General features: G+C 45.2%; 1 protein-coding gene and 1 non-coding gene across 3 annotated transcripts in view; one reads left to right on the top strand and one right to left on the bottom strand.

The window, feature by feature from the left end:
• Baiap2l1 (BAR/IMD domain containing adaptor protein 2 like 1) overlaps positions 1 to 23,060 on the bottom strand; it is a 96,096-nt gene that overhangs the window by 42,885 nt on the left and 30,151 nt on the right. Inside the window, exons 2-3 of one of the 2 annotated variants that reach the window (XM_046453668.2) lie at positions 21,963 to 22,038; positions 16,733 to 16,819 (exon numbers count right to left, since the gene is read on the bottom strand). In XM_046453668.2, coding sequence (XP_046309624.1) covers positions 16,733 to 16,819; positions 21,963 to 22,038 — 163 coding nt within the window. Of the gene's footprint in view, positions 1 to 15,801; positions 16,013 to 16,732; positions 16,820 to 21,962; positions 22,039 to 23,060 lie in introns of those variants that run through there. The other variant, XM_046453669.2, reaches the window with a different exon arrangement.
• On the top strand, positions 18,384 to 18,458 carry Trnal-caa (transfer RNA leucine (anticodon CAA)). Its single transcript has one exon. It is a non-coding gene; the product is annotated as a tRNA-Leu (tRNA).

Genomic DNA, 23,060 nt, shown 5'->3' with positions numbered 1-23,060 from the left:
GCGGGGCCTATGGGCGGAGGAGGCCTCTCCTGCACCCTGTAGTCACCCGTGAGACAGAGAACTGCCCCCTCCTAGGAGCTTGTGAGAATCGAATGAGAAAACCCCGGTCGGGCACACCCTGATCCTAAGGAGCGTTAGGATCCGACTGGGGAAGCCAGGGTGCTGGTGTTGGGTGTCAGTGTGGCCGAGGTCAGGGGCCGCTCCTGTTCACAGGGGTATAGAACTACACGCCCACACAGGCCTCCCCTCGCATTTCCAGCTGGTAGACCAGGCACCAGACTTTCCCCTACCTGAGAGCCAGCACACCTGTCACCTCTGTCCCTGTCAGGGCCATCACCTTTCTCACCTGGCTGGGGCAACAGCCTCCCAGTCACCCTCCTTGTCTCCACTCTCCACGGGAGGCCTGGAAAAGCCTTTTAACACCTAAGTGGGGTAGAGTCATTCTCAAGTTCAAAACCTCCAGAGGCCACGCCTCCACCTCAGGTAGAAAGGCAAGAGTCTCCCAGTGACTTCCAGGCCCCAGAGACCTAGCCCCGCCTTCTGGCCTCCAGGCTTCCTCCCCTCCACTCCCCATCCTTAACCGCACCTCAGACGGGCTTCCCCAGGGGCAGAGCCCAAGCCCACTAAGGTCTCTGGGCCTTTGCACTGATTGGCCTCCATGGGAAGGTCCTGCCTGATGAGCTTCCCCAGTGCCTGTCCCAGGTCACCCTACCTGAATCAGCTCCACTCTGTCCCTCACCTTATCATTACCTGGTAATTTGTCTTTACCACCCACTAGAAAGTCAGTTCCCGGAGAGCAGGGACTGGAGTTTCACTGCTGCCCCCAGTGACTAGAACAATGCCTACCAGGTAGTAGATGCTCACTTAAACGTGGTTTAACTAGGCAAGAAAAACTACGGAATACCTTGATCACTGGTATTTGGTTTTATGTGCCTTTTGGAATACCACAGAGTGATTCCCCTCTCAATTAAAGAACAACTTTCTCCCAAAGAGCAACAAAAACCAAACTCTGTCCTCCATGCGGGTACTACCACATTCATCTTTTTCCCTGGAATAAGGCTGTGCTCTGTGTCAGTGTCAACAGAGAGAAATTTAGGGTGAAAATAGTCATCAAAACTGATGGGGCGCTGAGTTCGATCCTCAGCACCATAAAATAAAATAAAACAAGATACTAAAAAAAAAAAGATGAGTAAACGGGTAGTCAATTCAACAGTAGACTGTTACATCTACAAATCAGTGGGCATCACAGAGCACACCTGTAACCCCACAAGCTCAAGAGGCTGAGGCAGGAGGAGCCAGGTTCAAGGCCAGCCTTGGCCACTTAAAGAGATGCTATCTCAACAAATAAACAAACAAACAAAAAACCATAAAGGGCTGGGGATGTAGCCCCTGGCTCAATCTATAGTACTTTATAGTATATGTCTACTACACAACAGTGTAGTAGACATTTTAAAATAATAAAGATAAAAACTGAGCTTGAGGGGCTGCAGTTGTGGCTCAAAGGTAGAGCGCTTGCCTAGCATGCGGGAGGCACTGGGTTTGATCCTCAGCACCACATAAAAATAAAGATCCATCTGTAACTAAAAAATAAATATTTTAAAAAAAACCGAGCTTGATGTTTAATTAGGTTCATTTTTCAATAAAGGTCTGACTTTTTTAAAAGTACATTTTAATTCTTATTATAAAGTGAAAGTGTCTCGACTTCCCAGAGAACTCGTGAGCTACAAACATCAAGTGGGAAACTGGGCAGGGTTGGGCAGAGAGGAAAAGAGGGTAAGATTAAAATACTTTATCAGGGACCCTGAAGAAGAGAGGGGGGATGGGAGATTGTCACAAGTCCATTGTTACAAAGATGAAAGCCTCCACCAGCCCTGCTTCTCAGTCACGTGCCAGCTTCAGGGCCCTGCAGTTTCAGAAGTGGACACTGGAATCTGAAAGTCCAGTTCCTCACAGGGAAGAGCCTATCGCTTACTGTGCCTCTTCAGTCACCTGCTAATTTGTCTTTTATCTTTGAACCCCATGATCCTAAAATATTAGTCAGCTTTTAATAGCTCAAAACCTTTTATTTCTAATACTAATTCTTACTTCAATTTGAAACGAAACCTACAAACGTGGAAACTGCAACCTGGCACAGAGTGACCAGGCTCTCCTTTCCTCTGCTCACCATCTTCCGTGATCCCGACAAACCTCAGGGTTTACCCAGCAAGCAGAGATGAGCCTGCCCCATCTGCCAGAATCCCGCCCCGCGGGGGACATAGCTCTGCCTGCCCAGTGTTATGCCCTGGGTTCAATCCTCAGGGCCAGTAAGAGAGAAAAGTGAAAGAAACCACCACCCCCCCATCTCCCACTTGGCCTTTGAGGTTTTGGGGTACCGGGAGTGAACCCAGGGTGCTTTACCACTTTACAACGCCCCAGCCCTTTTTAGTTTTTGTTTTGAGATGGGGCCTACGTTGTTGAGGCTGCCCTTGAACTTGCACCACCCCCTACACATTGTCCAACATCCCCTGAGGTGGTTCCCTGGCCCCTGCGGTACCTCCACCATGGGTGGGACCACCCTCCTGGTGATCTCCTGTCACTTCTACACATTTTACTCTTGTGTTGGTCCTATACACTATACATGTGCCCCTCATATGCCCCTTACTGTGTTGGGGTTATCTTGAAGCCGGGGATCAGGTCTCACCAACACTGGAAATGGTGACCCTGGATTCAAGAAGCTTAGATAAAACGGATCCCTAGGATCAGAGCCAACCCCTGAATCCGACACATGGACATGGTCAATCAACATCCTTAGACTATCTTACTCCTCACATCCGGGCCTCTCTAAAACTTATCACTGAGCTGGGCAAGGTTCTGATAACTGCTGTCACCCGGCCTTGGTACCTCCTCCACCAGGACATCTTCCCCAGTCCCAGAACCATTTCTGAAACACTGTTGCCAGCACAGTCGTGGGCAGGCCTCACACAGGGGCCGAGCCCAAGGCCTTTTTTTTTTTTTTTTAAATATTGAACCAAATTCTGGTTTCCTGCTTCTTCCTGCCACTGGATTTAAGGAACAATACGCAGATGATTCACATCATTCTCTGATACGCCCAATCTTTCAGTTTTTAGACTACTTTTATGATTTGCTTCCTGCCTAGGCATCCAACTTTTGTGAGGTCCTTTTTAAGGCAGAGAATACAAAATGACAAATTCACAATTAAGAACCAGGCTTTACCAACCCCCCAAAACCAAAAGCCGAATGTTCTCTCTGCTCACACACAGTAACAGGGGGAATTAGACAAAGGGGAATGAAGGGAAGGGTGGGGGATGAGAACAGGAAAGACAGTAGAATGAAAGGGACATCACTTCCCTGTGTTCATATGTATGAATACGCAACCAGTGAAACTCCGTATCACGTACAATCAAAAAATGTATAAGGTCAAAATACGCTCTACTGTCATGCATATCTAAAAAGAAAAATGTTTTAAAAAGCAAGCAAGGAGTAAAAAAAGAATAGAAATGAGGCCCTGTAGGAACTGGGGGCAGTGGTACACCCTCTAATCCCAGCTACTTGGAAGACTGAGGCAGGAGGCCGGGATGGGAGGATCACAAGTTCGAGGACGGCCTCAGCAGCTTAACAAGACCCTCAGCACCTCAGCAGAACCCTGTCTCCAAACAAAAAATAAAAAGGGCTGGGGATGCAGCTTAGTGGAAGAGCACCCCGAGTTCAACTCTCAGCACAGTACAACAAAGAACAAAGTTACTGAAGGGTGGGGGGACCCAGAAGCCTAAAGCCTGAGCTCTTTTGAGGGTCATGGTAAACCCTCCAGGACCCATAGAATCAGTGAATTGAATTTTAACCCCAACTTGACACCTTACAAACTGTAGTTAGATAATTTTCTTAAGCTGAGACACATCTGTCACCTGCTTGTCTAGGGGCTACAGGTAAGGTGTGATGGTGGCCCCTGGACTTCCTACAGCAGCTCTGTGGATTTTACTGTTTTAGTATGAATGAATCAGGACACCCCACACTGGGGACTTTACTGGCACACTCACTCGTTTGTTCTGGTGGTGGGACACACACGAAGATCGACAGTGATACTCACAATGTTGCGCACCAACGCTACCACCCAGTTGGAAGACATTATCACCCCAAGAGAAACCCTGTGCCCACGAGGCAGCCAGTCCTCATTTTCTGACCCCCCTTGAAACCTCAAAGTCTGATTTCTGTCTCTGGGTTTGCTGTCTCTGGATACTTCGCGTACATGGACTAAGGCCACATGTGGCCTTTCCTCCTGGCTCCTTCCATTCAGCATGTTCTCAAGGTCCCTCTGGGTTGTGGCATGCGTCAGCGCTTCATTTTTTAATTGCTGAATAATATTCCATTATACGAATGGACCCTATTTTGCTTTTCCGATCATTAGCTGCTGGACATGTGGGCCGTTTCCACCTCTTGGCTATGATGTGTGTTCAAGATTGGGTGTAGGCCTAGGTTTTATTTCTCTTGAGTAGGCGTCTAAGGGGTGGACAGCTCTGGAGGGGCCTTAGGCCGGTTCCATACTGGTCATATGGTAACTAAGCTTCAACGTTAGGGAACCAAAGGCTGCTTTCCAAAGTGGTTGCTCCATTTTACATTCCCATCAGCAATGTACAGGCTTCCGATTTCCCTACACCTTGGACAAAGCTGTTATTGTCTGTCTTAATGACAGCTGCTCCCTTGGAGTGAAGTGGTTGTCTGGTAAAGCACAAGGATTTGCATCTTTTCCTGTGCTTATGGGCACCCCTGCTTTTAATAATTTTGTTAAGTTACCTGAAGAGGAAAGAGTACCCGAGGAAGTACATTCACTCCCAAATAACTGGCGTCCAAAGACTTTAGTACCCGGCCCATGTTAGCAAGGAACGGGCCTAAGGCCCCTCCAGAGCTGTCCAGCCTGTTGGGCTCCACGGCATACTGGGGCGTGTCTGCTGAGGCCAGGCCCCACTCCCTCCACGACTCCAGCCATCTTCTGTCTTGGGGATGTCCCTCTCCCCTTTACTTAGCTGTCCTTCAGCCTGTCCCTGTGTTGTTTTCTGTGCATCTAATCAGAGCCACTTCTTGTTGGCGAATTCTAAATTCCCTCCTCTATTGTTACATCTCGGTGCTTTCTGATCCTTAATTTCAGGTCTAGCACAGCACTGTGAGCAGAATAAGAAACCCACATCCGCTTGTAAGAGCATGTAAGGAGCTCTGGTGACCGAGGATGGTGACAGTGGCTAAGGTAGAGTCCCTTGGGTCCTTTGCAGCTGTTCTGTGGCTGTCAGCATGAGAACAAGGGTGCCTCGCCCTGCCCCTCGGAGTTGTGAAGACACATGATGTTCTTTAAGAAGTGGATGACCAATTTAACTAATTGTGAAAATTAGGTTTAAATGAGATAATTTTATTGTACACTCAAAATTAAAAGATTCAGGGAATAGGCAAGTATCATGAAAATGAGGGAATGATGTGGTCTTTACTAATTAGAGTACCACATGGGTACATGGTTGGTTCAAAGCAGAGAAAAGTGCTTTCCTTTTTTTTTTTCCCCTTAAGTACTTTTTAGTTATAGTTGGACACAATACCTTTATTTATTTATTTTTATGTGGTGCTGAGGATCAAACCCAGGGCCTCCCATGTGCTAGGCGAGCGCTCTATGGCTGAGCCCGAGCCCCAGCCCCAGCCAGAGAGGAGTGCTTTTCTTATAACAACTTCAGTAAAGTGAGATTCATAACACAGAACATCTTAAAATTTTTAGGAACTTACACATACTTAAAACAAGCTGCCTATGTGATATATAGGCTTACATGGTACATGCAGAGCACAGACCTTATAAGTACACACTTAGAGATTATAAGCCTATTTTTCACTACGATTCTTATAGTTGAGATCCTTCCAGCTCTGAAAGGGGAAAAAGATGTTTTGGGTGAGCAACAGTCACCTAAAAGTTGAGGTACGAAAAGTCTCTTGTGAGGTCTAAAGGCATTTACCATATGGGCGATTCCAGGAAATAACACACTGTCTTCCAAATCTCTGACTAGAATTGCACAATTAAAAAGTTGGAATAAATGGTCACATTATAAATGCTCCTAAGTAAAAATGAGACAATCTTGATTACATCCGAGGAAAACCCACAACACAGACTTACATGCACGTGAGTCAGTTTTAGACCATGATGCCTCTCTATTTTCTTTTGCTGAGCTAGGATGGGAAGGCTAGTCTGCTATACAATAAAAAATGTCAGAAAGGCATCTTTCAACATATAGGAAATTAAGTTGGCACAATAGGCCACATAGCTGGCAGGCTGCCTGGGATCAAATTAACCAGCCATGAACAGCTGGATGACCTCAGCAATTACTCTTTGACCCCAGTTTCCACATCTGTAAAACAGAAATGATAATCATAGTGTGAATCTCACAGGGCTATCCTGATGATCTCAGGAGCTAACATCTGTGCGGTGCTTAGAACAGTGCCCAGCATGTAGCAGGCACTGGTAAGGAGGTAAAATAAAGCCCAGATGACTTCTTTCCTGTGTTTGTGGGAAGAATTTTAATCTCTTTAAATCAGCCTAACCTGTAACCAAAAGATTAAGTGATTTTAGACAACAGTAACCACTTTGGCTTAGCAGCACTGTCACTGATTCTGGAATGAATTCTTTTATTTTTACTGAGATCTTAGGAATGTATTTGTAATTTTCTATGAATTAGCAACACTTCTTTAAAAACATTTTTGAAAAATATTTGTTTTGCTCTTGCTTTTAAGACCAAAGACTGTCCAGGTTGGAACTTGAGTATCAATAAAACTGTAATAAATATATATATATATTTTAAAGTTGTAAGACCTATAAACATCCTATCAATTACAAAAAAAAAAAAAAAAAAAAAGAAAAAGTCTGTGATATTCTAATTTTCCTGATGGTGAGGAGATAAAATCTACTCTGGGTCCAATTTAGGAAGCTGACCCAACAATTAAATGTGATTCAAAATAATGGAACACCTGGCGAACCTGGAGCAAAAGAACAGCCTAAACTCATGTGATGGTGAATTGTAAGAAATCAAACAAATTTATAAAGTCCCCAAAGAAAGCCTGTTTTTTTTTTTTTTTTTTAAATAAATGAGAATAACCTTTAGTTTTCTCTGCTTTAAGGATGAAAAAACTAACTCAAGTTTTTTTCCCCCCAAATATGTTGCCACAACATTTTCCTCTGACCATTTCTGTTTTCCCTTTTCAATATTTTCCAAATTAAAAAAAATAAACTCTTCTTGATTTAGGGGGAAGAATGGAAGTTTGCTTAAATTTCAGCTTCCTTTTTGAAACAAGCTTTGCTAAGTCAGTGTGCTGCCCAGGGGAGCTGAGATACGCACTGACAAGGACTCATGTGGGCGGGGGTGCAGGTCAGCAGCAGGGCACTTGCCTGAGTTTCATCCCCAGCACCACACACACCGACGTGTGTGACAAAAGGTACACACCAACAACTGTAGAGTCATATACATTTGGTCCTGTGACTTTACTGTTTAAAAATTAAACAAAGTGGATGAAAATATTTTACAAGCCAAAATCTGGATTCGGTTTTAGTCTGTTTGTTCCTCCCAACACGGCTCAGTGGTTAGGGACTTGAGTTTCTTTTCTTTTTTTTTTTTTAAATATTTTATTAATTGCTGATGGATATTTATTTATGTATGTATGTATTTATATGTGGTGCTGAGAATCAAACCCTGTGCCTCACAGATGCCAGGCAAGTGCTCTACCACTGAGCCACAACCTCAGCCCCAGGGACTTGAGTGTCTTATCTGACTGTGGTGTCAGGACCATGTTGCTAACAATGCCTATTAAACCTGGATACTTGGGTAAGAAGCTGCTTTTTCTTTGGAGAAGAGGATGTCAAACCCTCACAGGATTACTCATATTCAGGCAATTCCATGACATTAAAGTCTTCCACCATCCTGGTAAGGATGACTAGACTGCAGAGTTGAGGCCTGTGGGCCAGACTTCCCAGCTGCAACCACTCAACATCCTCACCTGAAGATGGCCACAGCCAAACACAAGCCAGTGGGTGTGGTCGGGTGCCAGTAAAACTTCAGACACAGGTGCTGGCCAGCCCCTGGCCATGTGTGTTCACCCTTCAGTTAAGGTGTGATTGACAAAAGGTGATACTTGGCAACATGAATCTGAACAAGCCTTAAAAATATATGCTAAGGGCTGGGGCTGTGGCTCAGTGGTAGAGCACTTGCCTAGCATGGGTGAGGCACTGGGTTCGATCCTCAGCGCCACATATAAATTAATAAATAAATAAAGGTCCATCAACACTAAAAAAAAAAAAAATTTAAAAAATATGCTAATTACTATTGAGGAATTGAGATCACTCAGCATAAAAATGACCAGAGTTTGGTATTTCTCTTAAATCATCAATATATTTCCATTGTTTTCAAATATAGTTTAGAGCAATGACACATTTTCTGAAAGAGAATAGATTCTATTCATAAAGGACATTTATTCTCAAGAAATGAGGTCTGGGGAGGATGAAATATATACTTGGAAGATTAATATATAAATTAAATCTGTCATTATTTATTAAGTTTTGATAATTAGAGAAACTTGCAAATTTTGCGTATTTTAAATATCACTTTTTCTTTTTTTTGTTTTTTAAGTGCTGGGAATTGAACTCAGGCCCTCCTGCATGCTGAGCACAGGCTTCACCCTGAGCTACATAACTCCACTCCTACATCTTACCCCTCTGTAAGAAGTAAACCATGTTATATATCAGGCAATCGGAGAAGACCCCACTACTTGGCCTTTCTCATTTCTTGGTGACTTTCAATGGCAAAACTTCTACAGCCTTCATTGATTTAGGAGGCTGAGGGAAGCGCATCAGTCCCAGGTCAGCCTAAGCAAGTCATTGAGACCCTCAGCAACTTAATGAGACCCTGTTTCAAAATAAAACAAAATGGGCTTGGAATATGGCTCAGTGGTAAAGTGCCTCGGGCTTAAATCCCCGGTACCAAAAAAAAATAAAATAAAAAGAAGCCCAAAATAGCATCAGCAGGATTAGATCCTCAAGAACTTCATATCAAGGGATGGCAATTCTCCAAAGACAATAGTGAATGGCCAATAAGAACATGAAAAGATGTCTGGTATCATCATCAGTCACTAGGAAAATGAGAATAAAAATCAAAGTGAGATTTTTTTTTTTTTTTTTTTTTTTTGGTGGCATTCGGCCACTGAGCCACATCCCCAGCCCTGTTTCGTATTTTATTTAGAGACAGGGTCTCACTGAGTTGCTTAGGGCCTTGCTAAATTGCTGAGGCTGGCTTTGAATTTACAATCCTCCTGCCTCAGCCTCCCAAGCTGTTGGGATTATAGGCGTTCTCCACCATACCTGGCTCAAAATAATTCTTGACATTCACTAGGAAAACTATAATAAAGGCAAAATCACAGAGATTAACAAGTGTTGACAAGAATGAGGAGGAACTGGAACCACCTTGTACTACTGGTGGGAATATAAGTGACTGTCACTTTGAAAAACAGTCTCAAAAGATTCAATTTTGAGTTACCACAGGAGCCAGAAAATCCATGAGAAGGAAAAGCGTGTACACAAAATTCGTACATGAACTTTCACAGCAGCATTATTTTTAATAGCCCAAAGGTGCAAACAACCCAAATGCCCTTTAACTGGTAACTATGTAGACACAATGTGCTGTGATCTACACAGGTTGTGTATCTGTTATCAGAAATGCTCTGTACCAGAAGTGTCTGGGATTTCAGATTTAATATTTGCATGGACCCAAGTCTAAACATGAAATTCACTTATGTTTCATATCCATTACATACATAGTCTGAAGATAATTTTATACAGTATTTCTAGTGTGCCTGCGTTTTGACTGTGACCTGTCACATGAGTCAGGTGAGGAATTTCCCTTTGTAAAGTCATGCTGGCACTCATAAAGTTTCATATTGTGGAACATTTTGGATTTTCATATTAGGGATATTCAATCTGAACAATGGAACATTATTCATTCATGGGAAGAAATGAAGTATTGATATATACTACCTGATGAATAAACTTCAACATCCCTATACTGAATGAAAGAAACCAGTGATAAAAGACCACATGTTGTATGACTCCATTTACATGGAATTCCCACCAGAAACAGATTCACAGAGGTAGGAAATAAGCTGTTGCAATATGGCAGAGGTTAGGGTTAAATGGGAAGTGACTGCTAACAAATGCTAAGTTTCCTTCTGGGGTGGGTCGACTGTGGCGATCCTGCACAACTTTGTAAACATACTAAGATCACTTCATTGCACTTATTCACTTTGGGATGAACCCAGGGCCTCCTGTGTGCTACCACTAAGCTACATCCCCAGCCTGAACTGTATACTCTTAAGTGGGTGAGTTATATGTAAATCGTTCCTCAAGTGAGCTGTTGTAAAATAAATGCTAAAACTTTTCACATTTCAAAAAAGAACAAAAGAGAATTTACAGTAATGACTGTCAGTCACTGAAATAAAAACCTCAATGGGACCAGCAATCAGAAAATAGAAATTTAAAAACACCATTTACAATAGAACACACACACACACACATACACACACAAGTGTCTAAGGTGAATTTATAAAAATGTGTAAGACTTCCCCAATAAAAATATAAAAAGAGTGCAGAGAGAAATTAAAATGTCTCACATAAAGGTTATACCATTTTCATGGATTAGAAGATTCAATATCAAGATGTCAATGCACTCCTGGTCAAAATCCCAGGAGACTTTTTTTTTTTTTTTTTAAATTTTTTTTAGTTATCAGCAGACACAACATCTTTGTTGGTATGTGGTGCTGAGGATCGAACCCGGGCCGCACACATGCCAGACGAGCGCACTACCGCTTGAGCCACATCCCCAGCCCCCCAGGAGACTTTTTAAAGTGGAAATTGACAAAATGATTCTAACATATATGTAAATGCAAAAATTCTAGAACAGCCAAGACAATCTGGATGAGAACAAAGCTGAAGGATTTAAGTACTAGATACCACAATGTGCAATGTAGCCAAGTAATCAAGACAGTGTGATATGGTTAGGGACAGCGAACAGCCAAGTGGCCCAGTCATCACCCAGGTGACCTGTTAGAAAGACAAATAACTGCAAGAGGAACCGCCCGAAAAAATGAAAGTGCAGTACAACATGAAAAATGGCAGCTCTTAGCTGAATGTCGGGGGTGGAAGAAATGCTGACTGAGAATGTTGGCATTGCCCCTGTCTGAGGGACGCTGGATGTGCAGCGACAGGTGACGCCCCCAAAATGTCAACCTAACAGAAGAAAGTGGCTGTAATAAAAAGGATGAAGACGTTTCAGGGGAAAAAAAGGCCAGAAAAAATGCCCTTCACATTAAAGAACTCCTGACGAGATTTCCCATCACTGAAATCACGAAGGATAAAATGTGGGAACTGATCATGATATTGTGAAACACATATTTGGTCTTTGTCCAGTTTCCCAATATACAGCTCCAAAAGTCCCCAGAATCCCAGTCTGGAGCTGCGTGTCTTTCGTGTGCCCATGAGCTGACTGATGGCTGGGGGCTCCTGCGTCCCTCAGGCAGGGGCTGGTTGCTAGGACAGGGCAACAATTTCATCAATCACTTCTCTAAGAATGCAGAAGGACTGGGCTCCGGGAGCTTCCAGCAGCGGGACAGAAGGAGGTTCCTGCAGGCCATGCGTCTGGGGAGGGCATGGAAGCTCCTCACCTCTTCCTGTCCCACCTGGCCCTAAGTGTGTGCGTCTGTACCTTCACAGTATCCTTTACAATAAATGGGTAATAAGTGTTTCCGGGTTCTGTGAGTCACTCTAGCAAATGAGTCAAACCCAGGAGGAGGTAGTGGGAACTGCAACTTATAGCCACCTGGCCAGAGAACAGGTAACAACTTATTACTTGTGACTGGCTCTGAAGTTGGGGGACTGAGCCCTCAACCAGTGGGGTCTGTTACTATCTCCAGGTAGATAATGACAGAGTTGAATTGAAAGAGAGGACACCCCAGCTAGTTCACTGCAGAATTGCCTGCTTGGTGTATAGGGTTTGGTCATATAAGTGTTTGCGCTGGAGAAGAGTAGATACTGAGTTGATTTTTTTCCCTTTATGTCTCAACAATCCAAATTTAAGAGAGTATGACACTGTGCTAAAGCAAAGAGAAAATGCTCACTCCATGTTCCAAGCTGTATGGGAAAGCAGTGTAGTTAAAATTACTTGATAAACTTTTTACCTATAAAAGCACTTTAATTTGCAATGTTTCTAATTATTTAAATTACAGTGTGCTTAATTAAATATTAGTTCTATTATTTTTTACTTCCCTATACACTCATAAATAAGATTATTTTAAACATTCTGACAAACATTTTTAAAGGTCACAAAATGATAACTTTCTCCATTAAATATCAAGAATGACAACGTGGTTTCCACTTGCAGAGATATCTTCATTACAATGAAAAGCAAGACTGCTATATTTAAAATTAACACAGTAAGTGTGCCATTTGAGAAATTAGGAAAAGAATAAGAGTGACCTCAAAGACAGAGAGGAAACAGACATCCATGAAACAGAAAACAAAGATACAACGGAGAGAACTGAACAACTGTCTCAAGAATAATCAAGGAAAGAGCTAGGGGTGTAGCTTGGGGCAGAGTACTTGGCTAGGATGTGTGAGGCCCTGGGCTGCCTCCCGAGTTTAAAAAAAAAAAATCAAGGAAAAGTGCATATTCTTACAAATTCACATCACCTGCTTTATAGAAGAGGGTAATGCTGATGAAAAATAATTGCTGTTGCTTTGAAATTCTCAACTAAGTGTGAGCCCGTGGACCAGCACTGGGGCGTCTTCGGTCTTTGATACTTCAGATGCCACAGGCTCACTGCCTCATCCGTCTTCAGGCTGTGGCCATCGTCCTTTAGGCCTGGCCGGCCCACCATAGTTGACAGCAGCAATGCAGGCCCAGGTGGCCCACTCCCTAGCCGTCCAAGGGGAAAGTAACACGCACCAGGCCTCACTCCTGGGTCCTCCTTGGGCTCCTGGGCAAGGTGTGCTCTCCACCAGGTGCACAGATGCCTGCCCAGCTCCAGGGTGGCCGCCTCTGCAAGCTTGCTCCACCTTGCTTGGCTGGGAAGCACATGCTGGGGATAAGGGAGTCCAGGTGGTCACCCCTGCAGGCTAATTCTTACACCCCGAAATTGGTGACCATCATGTTATCACCTCCCAGAGGGATGCTGCACCTGCGCACAATCTGGAGAAATTCATTGGGGGGGGGAGGGCTGGGGGGAATGAGGTGGTGGACCCACAGTTCGGTGTGGACGATGTCTCTGGAATCTCCCTTCTCCTTGACCTCCAGACACCTGGTGCTTATGGTCAAGACCCTAGTGAGATCATTTCTACGGACACTGGTCATTGCCAATCACCACACCTGCTGGCCCCAATCTGCCATTAACAACAAATAACCTGTCATTCCTTCTCAAAAAGACCTCCATCTTTGGGACCCCATGTTCTTCCTCTTCAGTGACCTTTCCCGGCTGGCCTCTCCTCTTCCCCTGGCCTCAGCGAAGTGCTCCAGAGTTCGGGGGTGAAGAACTCTGAGTCCCGGCGACCCAGGTGGGGCGAGCCGCTGGCTCTGGAGCCTCACTGTGAGGCCACGGCACAGCTGCCTCAACTCTACCCCCAGGGCCGCGGCGAGAACTGAAGGCCAGCGCTGCCCGCAGAGGATACTGGTCCCCGCCCAGAGCAAGCACTTGTCCGCTGTTCCTGCTGCCCGGGATCGCAGGCCGGCTGGGGCCCCTCACAGGAAAAAGCGGCTTCAGCAAGCGCAGGCGCACTGCATGAGGTCGCCGCTGTCCCAGAGCGCAGGGACCCATAGCAGCGGCCAGTGGCTGCAGAGGGGCGGGTGACTCATTTTCTCTATCCCCCCATCAGTCCACCATACAGCCGAGGGGGTCACAAGTGAAAGCAGCTGCTGACCTGGCCCTGCAGACTCCCCAGCCAGAAGAAGACCCGAGGAGGACCGTGGAGAGGGCGGCGTGGGGAAGATGCGCGCTCATGGGGACAAGTCCTGGAGGCTTGGGGAAAGCCCGAGGGCGGAGGACACAGAGCTGCCCACGCCCTGCTGCCTCTGCGCTAGAATTCCTGCTTCCACACAGGGCAGACCAGGAAGGACCGCCATGGCCTTCTGGAGGAAGTAACGCACCCCCCAGCCACGTGGGAGAAAAATGTCACCCAACCAGACACACGCAGAGCTCAGAAGCGCAAGGTCCTGCTAGAGGGCACGCTGGTATAGCTCCTTTCCTTCCATCAGAAGCTGTTGAAACAAACCTTTCATGCCAGACGCCTGATGTGGGGGCCATCACTAGGCCATCTCCTAACAGCTGTGCCCTCTCCTCCCTGGCATTCCTTGGCTAAGGTGCCAGGGAAGGCTTTCTGGGAGCTGGGCGTGGGTGTGTGATCCAAACTGGACTATGAGACCCGAGGGGTTGTGTGCTGGGGCTTCTGGGCAAAGGTTTCCTCCTTTGTAAAAGAGTACATCTGAGAAGAAATCCCCTTTCCTGCTTTTGGAGACCATGGGAAGAGAGGTGATGCTCAGACTGGCAGCCATCTTAGTACCATGAATGAGGAAATGGGCATGACGCTGAGAATAAGGAACCTAGGTTCCCCCGATTAACTGGGAACCTGTTACTCCTGGCCTTATGTGGAACAAGCAGCATGCTGTTGCTTAATCATTGTTGGCTGTATACTTTGTTACTTTTAGGCAAAAGGATCCTAAATTATTCACAGAGCAATGGGTGAACTAATGTCAGCTGGGATGTCTAAATGGGAATATCCACAGCTAGAAATCAGCCATAGTTCTGCGGCAGCTCTGGCTTTACTAGTGGACTTCAACCCAAAAGACACAGTGAGGGACTGGGACTGTAGCTCAGTGGTACAGCGTGTGCCTGGCATGTGTGAGACACTGGGTTCAATCCTCGGCACCAGAGAATAATAAATAAAGGTATATAAAACAAAGAACACTATTAAAATAAAAAAAGACACGGTGAATGAAAGTTTATAAGATTTACAATCAAACTATGAGCACCAACACTGAAAGGCAGGAAAAACCACACAATAAAATCTTCTTGGAAAACAAGAAAAATATTGTCTACCTTTGGCCACTTTTTTTTTTTTAATTAGTTGCCACTACTCTTCTATATAGGGAATTTAAACAGATGCAGGATGGTATTTTAGTCTAAAATTTCATTCACAACGAAATGAAAACTTGCAAGTCAAAAGAAGTTAATATCAGCCTCCCAATCATCATCTCGTACTGAGGTGCTATTTTATCCTGGAACTGTTGTAGCCCCGTGGAAATCTAGTAACTGTGAGGCCGCGTGTATAAGCAAAAGGATATCTTGAAACAAAAAATGTGAAACCAAAGTTATTTCCATTCCCTCCGAATAAGACACACATCCACATGAAAGAAACTTCGCCATCGAAACATATTTTCCTTACTGAAACTGGAGTTTCAAGCCGTGTTTATAACAACACTGTTGCTGTGGAAATAGTTGATTCACGGCTGGATAAAGCAAGGTGTGGAGCCGAAGTCTTATTTAAACAGTGGCAGGACCCATAAAACATTAAAAAGGCACCCTGAATGGCAGTGAGTCAGAGCGCCATATGTTTTAATGTAAGGGTCACACTTGGTTTTTTTCCCCTGATGACACAAATGGGACGTTTCTTATTAATTTCACCCTGTTTGGAACCCTACAATCATCCTACCTACTCCCCCAAACGTCCTGGGTTTTGCGTCTGTGTGTTGTTACCTGCGGGTGCTGGAGCAGTGCCCCAGGTCAGTCCCCAGAGCACTCGAGCTAGGATCCAGCCACCGTGCACAGCTGCATGAGGCCCCATCACACTGGCTGCAGCCCACCTGTCACCTACAGCTTAAGGAAGCGCCAGAAATCATGAGTCCAGATGGACTTCGCCCAGCTGGCCCCACTCCATCCTGGCCGCTGATGGTCAGGGTTTCGCAACCACTTTGAAGGCCCTGGGCCGGGCTGACTTTGGGACCCTGCGCTCCTCTGCTTTTCCTCCCCACGTTCCAGACACTTCTTCAAACCCACAGACCCCTCTTTCCTGTCCTTTCCTTCTGGTTTTCTGAATGTTTCCAAACACTCTGAGGCTGAAATCTTACCCCTTATACAATAAAACACACTCAACAGTTTTGAAAATGAGGGCGACGTTCGGGGCTATAAAAAAAACGGACCTTTCTTGGCAGGCAATGGCAACAGCCAAGTGGCTCTGTAAATAGAAATCCGCTCCCCCGCCTGCAGCCCAGGGTGTGGCCGCCCTCCGCTGCTGCACAGAAGATCGATTCATACCAGCAGAACCGGAAAAGTCACCACCAAGAGCCACTGTGGAAGCAGCAAGAGCCAAGAGTGCCACGCAGAGCCCGTTTCCCTCGGTGACTCAGGAAGCACTCCTGCCAGGCCACGGCTTGCCCACCTCCTGCGGCTCAGAATGTAGGTCAGGCTCCAGGCTCGAACCTCGGGGCCAGGGTGAGAGGCCAGAGCAGGAGCCAGGATTCCCCGGTTGCAGGGAAGCCCCTCTGCTCGGCCGGGCTTTGGGCCTGGCCTGCCCTCCACTGAGCCTCTGCTGCCACAGGCCATGGAGTGCCCGCAGCCACCCTGTACCTTCTCATCAGGGTGCCCAGGATGACAAGTTAGGTTTCTGAATAATGGATGGTTGGCTCACCCAGCTCGGTGGACACCAGAGACCCGGTGGCAATTTCCCCCATCTTGGCCACTCCATCGTAGTAGGCTTTTCCTGCGAGGATCATAGCTAGACAGCAAAGGGAACACACAAAATCGTCACTTAGACAAGGAAAGGAGGAACTGACACAAGTTTTCTTTCAAACATCCCAGGTCCCTCCTGGCTATGGCAAATGTGGCCTGGAGGCGGGACTCATGCCTGATGGCTGTGCTGGTAGCCTCTGCCCACAGCAGAGCCCCATCAGATCCTCATCTGGGACCAGCCTAGGAAACTTCAGCAATAGGAGCCAGAGGTCCAGAGAAGGCCCTGGCCACTCCTGGCACCAGTTCCAGAGCAGATGTGCCCGACACCCAATCAGGATTGGGAACACATCTACTCCAGCGAAAACTCTTTTCCCAGATGGTTATTCTATAGCACTACAGGTCAGCAACATTATTAGTTAGGAGGACTTGAGTGGGGAGTCTAAGAACCTGGTCCTTTGATGGTACGTTTTTTTTTTTTCTATTAAAAAAGACATTTGAAATCACAAAGAGCCAGCATATTTGCTACCGGGGAAACCTATGAAATTTGAAATATAGTAGCAACCCCCCCCAAAAAAAAAACCAGAATTATTTAGGGGGGAGAACCCAACAAAACAGAATGCTCCTCCTCCCTTTTTGGCAGAAACAGAAAAATGTTTATTGCCATATGAGCTGGGTTCGAATTATTTTAAAAACATTTCCCCCTTCAAACTGATTTTGAAGACTAAACTATGACTCCATGACTTCTGTGGACAAGTTGCATATCCTTTCTGAAATGAGGTTGTTCATCCATAAAATGCCCTAATGATGAGAGTGTCTGATGAAAAAATGGCAGCTGCTCCCTGGGCCCAGTGGCCCACACCTGTAGTATCAGCTCCTCAGGAGGCTGAAGCAGGAGGATTGCAAGTTTGAGACCAGCCTGGGCAACTCAATAAGACCCTGTCTTGAAATAAAAACTTCTACCCAGGGCTAGGCAGATAGCTCAGTGGTTCAGCTTTCCTGGGTTCAATCTTTAGGACAGAGGAGTGGGAAACGTGGCTGCCGATGGCAGGGGCCAGAGCAAGTGCAGCTTAAGAAGGAAGGTGCTCGACAAGCCGGCCTTGCCACGATACCTTGTAGGTGATTTTGGAGAAAATAATTTATTTTACTTTACTCCAAAGATTAGTTTCATACATAGAAACTGGCTTCTCCTGCAGCTTTAGGTATGGCAGGATTTTAGAACCCAAAGGACCCCCTGTCCAGTCACCGCCTTTACCAAGAGGACAATGAGAGGGTGTCCCAGCTGCTTTGCCTACTTCATAACCAGCATATTCTTAAAGAGTGGATTTAAAAATATATATGTATTATATGTAAAGATGGCTATATTCTATTTTTGATGAAAACAAAACCAGATGCATATCAAAGACACAATGACCACAGTTGTATCAACATCTATATTTATGTAACTATTCTAAAGATAGCCGGGAAAGGCCCTAGTAAAAATGTTAATTTTTTTTAAATTAGTTGTTGATGAATTTTTAAAAAATTTATTTGTATGCGGTGCTGAGATTTGAACCCAGGGCATCACACATGCTAGGCACGGAGTCTGCCACTGAGCCACCCACGGGGGAGTTGGTGGGGTATAGCTCAGTTGGTAGGGCACTTGCCTCAAACGCACAAAGCCCTGGGTTCGATCCCCAGCACCATCACCCCCACACACACGGTAGGAGGGGGCAGAGAGTTACATCAGGTCCAGCTGAAGGCCAAAACAAATAACCCAATTTTATGACAAATTTATCTATTATTGTAGACATTTAAAAATTTTAAGTTACAGCATTTACTATGTCTGTATAGAAGTTCAGGAAATGCAGTGTTCTGCTGTACAATTATTTTATATGACTGGGGATAAACTTAAAGCATAATTACAAAAAGAACAACAGCAATTACCATTTATATGACTTTTCAAGCCATTACTTGGTTAATCTACCCTATAATGTCAATGGGAATGTTATCAGCCTCTCTTGTGAAGGGGAGTGGGGTGGAGATATCCTGGGAGGTCCCCAAGGTCAGCAGTGAGTCAGAGACAGCCACACAGCTCCAACTCCACTTCCTTAGGCCTAAACTGTGGTGCTTTTTGACTCTCTGGTCTTAGCTGGGATGAGAAAACAGTGACTCTACCTCAAAACATGGTGCATGACCAGTAAACTGTCAAGTTAATATATGCATTTTAGAATGAAGATTTTAAATTGTAGAGTACTGATAAGCTGAAAAGCCAGTTAGTGGGAGAACGGCATGCAGGATTGCACAATATTTAAACAAAATTTCTGGTTTGCATCCCCACGTGAAATCGAAAAATTTCATTAACTGTTGACTTACATTTAAAGCCATGTAATCTTGTCAGTCTTAAAAAATGTATTTGCTTTTATGATAAAATTAACTTTAAAATTATATAACTTGCTGGGCACCGTGGTGCACGCCTATAATCCTAGCGGCTCGGGAGACTGAGGCAGAAGGATCACAAGTTCAAAGCCAACCTCAGCAACCTGTCTCTAGATAAAATATATAGAAGGGCTGGAGATGTGGCTGCTTGGTGGTTAAGTACTCCTTGTTTCAATCCTCAGTGCAAAAAAAAAAATATTATAAAATTTTATATATATTATAAAATTATGTATATAATAAATGTATCTAGAACTAATAATAAAGTAACATTTTAATAATTTTGCCTCCTTTTGGGAACACAATTCTTATTGTGTTTCTACTACTTATTGTTTAAGGAAAGAGGCATATTTGTTCCACTTTAGTGGCTGGTAAACTATTTCATCACACTAGATAAACTATATACATACCTCTACCAGCTAAGTTTTCCTTAAAATAGTTTTGTTGGGTTACTTGCCCTGTTCAAAAGCCTTTAATGGCCTCCCTTGGCCAGTAGGGTAAACCCATGCTCCCTGGAGATCATGGTAGATTTTTACAGTAATGGCCTTCAATGAACCACACCTCCCAGAATTCCATCTGTGTGGTTCCCAGCCACACTGAAGGTAGGTTGGCCATGTGACTTGCTTGCTTTGACCAGTGTGGCATCGGCAAGCACCAGAGATGCTTGATTGGTGCTAGGTATTGGTGCTTATATTCTCGGGACACCACCGCTGTGGTGTGAGGAACCAGTGTGGTCTCACTGAAGGGAAAGACCTCGTGAGGAGAGAGCTAGCCCAGTTCCCAGCCTTGATCTGGGGCTCAGCGGATTGCAGCTGCAGAAGTGAGTTCCAGGTGTCTGAGAACTGTCCTGCCTTCACAGAAGAAATCACAAACTGCTGTCCAAAGCCACAAGTCTGAGGACGGCTTGTTGTACAGCAACTGTGACTATGATGGATTCAAATGCATACACAAGCCAGCCCTTCCACCTATTCCGCACCAGCCGTATCCAGGCCGGCCGGACCCAGGGTTTGGCCTGGACGCTGTTTTTCTGAGTGACACAGCGGGCGCCTGCTGGAGCTCAACATCTGTTGGCCAGTGAAGCTCCCGCACGGCCTCCTGCCTGCTCCAGTCCACAGCAGCCCCCGCTGACCAGCCTCCTGGGACACGGTGTCCACACGGCTCTTATTCATTCAGTGTTCTCCATTTTATAATCGGCTGACTGCACATCTGGCCGGCATCCTCAACTCTACTCCAAATCCCCACCAACAATTTTATAAATATTTAAAATTTCTCAGTGGCTTTGGCAAAACTATGGCCAGATGGACTGCAGAAACTCTGGGAATGCTTGCGAATTAGTGAATCTTCTCCAGGAGGTGTTAAAGTGAGAAGTCTTGCTGGCAGGACGCCACTCTGTGGGCAGCTCCCTGACCTACCTTGCAATTCCGCCTCAGAGAGGCAGGGGAAAAAAACACCACCCCTCTGTGGGCCACAGTGATCTCCTTCACAAGGACGTCTACAGCAATGACTCTGGGGCTTGTGATTAAGCAACCACCCAGGGAGAGACAGCAATGCCAGGCGGGCTCTTGCCCTCTGAAGGAGGGAAGGCGCCTGCAGACGGCACTGAGGCTGGGGGTCAGGGGGCTGGGGGTCCCCGACCTGCTGCCCTTCCTGACACTGAAAGTGTCAGGCAAAGCAAGCTCGGTGACGAAGTAAGGAAGCGGTTTCCTTCTCTGATGACTACAGCAACAATGCTCCCTGTCACCCACGGTCCAGCCAGCACATCCCCCTTTCCTGGGCTGCCTCTGCTAAGGGACACAGGCCACAGGTTTATTTTTGAAATATCAACAGGGAGCACGGTGGGGTGTGGCGGAAGAGAGAAGGAAGGGGTAAGTTAAAAGCCACTTGATCTGAAGTGGCTGAAACTTGATCTGAAGACTTCTTCAGATTTAAACCACTGGAAACTAAAGTTTTTACTTATGTTTCTTGACGATCCTGGTGAACCAGGGTAGAAGGTGAACCCGGAGTGTGGATATCTGGGATGGGTGGGTAACACCAGCCATACAGGAAGAATTGTCTTGACCATGTCAGAATGTGGTGATTGTCAGCGCCTTAAGATCTTAAGGTGATTATGCTTGAATTATAATAGCATCTATTTTTTAGCAGGGAAACACATGCTTACCTGCATATCAGTTTTCTCAATGAAACTTTGAGTTTGTGAACAACACTAGTTCACAGAGAGGCAAATGTCAACACTCAAGTTTATTTTTAAATGAATGAGAAGCTTGTTTATTTTGAAATGAGAATCTAAGTCCAAACTCTGTATGTTTTTCCATTTGGACTAAAACTACTAGTTCTCATGTTATTTCCAAAAGTGCTACATTTAAAGGCAAGAAAATCTTTGATATAAAAAAAAAGCAGAAAAATTCCTGTGTGCAGGACATGAACATGCATAATGTTTTAAATACACATTTTATATGTTTATTAGTCCACGGAGAATTTGGTTTAAAAAGGAAAAAACACACTGAGGGCAATGATGTAGAAGACTGAGCCACGTCAACAAAGCCCGATTTGAAGGTTAAAATGAGCCTGGCAGTCGCTGCATTCCGGTTCAACTCGCCTCATTTCATACACACTGAAGTCATCGTGCACTATCACTGCACAGTTCTGTGGATTCAATTAATTTTGCCATTTAAAGCTGTTTTAAACATTCAATGTTAAGCATTTAAAAATAAGTAAACTATTTACTGAATAACTTTTACATGGGCTTTACATTTATCAATGTAGAAAAACAGACTTACCATTAACAGCTTTTTCATAATTTTTTCCTAGGTTTATTAAATTTCGCAGCCCCGGGTTAAACTGTTCCATAACATTCTGACAAACAAACAAACAAAGCAAAAAAATTAATAAACAGCAGACCAAGCAATCTTCAGATTTTGCCACTGTGTGGCCTTGGATACCTGTGTGTGCTTACCAGTCGAGCCCCCAAAGTCACACATGTGGACTTAAAAATCACGAAGAGCCCATATTTCTTACCTGATGGAGCAGGTGGCAAGGTGTGTGTAACCCTGGCCGTTCTCACCTGTGCAAGGGCTGCTTGGAACCTACTATAAACGGAGCAAGCGGGCGACAGACATTCACAAGCCTGCCATGTCCTTTTACAGGGACTATGGTCCCAGAGGCGAGGGTGCCCTCTTGGGTGTAAGTGGATTGCTAATCGCTGTCACTCTAGTGTGAAGAGACGGGCTTCAGCTGCTCAACCCGCTACCTGAACTTAATTCACAGTCAAGGGCAGTGTTTGGGCTGCCCCGTGAATAGAACCTTCCAGGAGAGCCTGAAAGACAGGCAGATGACTCCTGCGGCGTGGACTTCATGAGGGGAGGACAGGGCACTGTATTTGGTCCATCTGGGAACAATGAGCTACACAGCGTTGACCATCCCACGTGGACTAGGGGAATCTCTCTGCCTCTTCTCCCCAGGTGTGTACTACCCGACATTCAGTGGGGACAGATTCTTCACACCCCGCAGAAGTAAAAGTTTCTCGATTGCTACCGGGAACAGAGAGCGCGTGGAGACTGACAGTCACCGAGCAGTGACCAGCTCGCCTCAGCCTTCCCCATTCTCACCCTTCGCTCCAGAATGCTTCCAGCCAAGCGCCTTTTCTCCTGCATGTCACCAGAGTCCAGAATGTTTTGTTTTCCCAATTTTAGATAGTAACTGGCTTCTTCCTACAGTCCACGAGGACCTAGCTCTCCACACCACTCCACTCTCCCTCTCTTAGTCCTTTTAGATAATCACATGGCAATGTTCTGGTGAATCAATAGTCAGAGTTTAATATGACTTTATAAATATTGGTCACAATTGAAGAATACACTAAAGATTACATTTCTTGGGGA

This window comes from Marmota monax, unplaced genomic scaffold (assembly GCF_021218885.2).
Source record: "Marmota monax isolate L192 unplaced genomic scaffold, Marmota_monax_Labrador192_F-V1.1 WCK01_AAM20220418_F8-fsc00148, whole genome shotgun sequence".
In the NCBI taxonomy this organism is placed as follows: domain Eukaryota; kingdom Metazoa; phylum Chordata; class Mammalia; order Rodentia; family Sciuridae; genus Marmota; species Marmota monax.
This window is presented reverse-complemented; position numbering and strand designations above follow the sequence as displayed.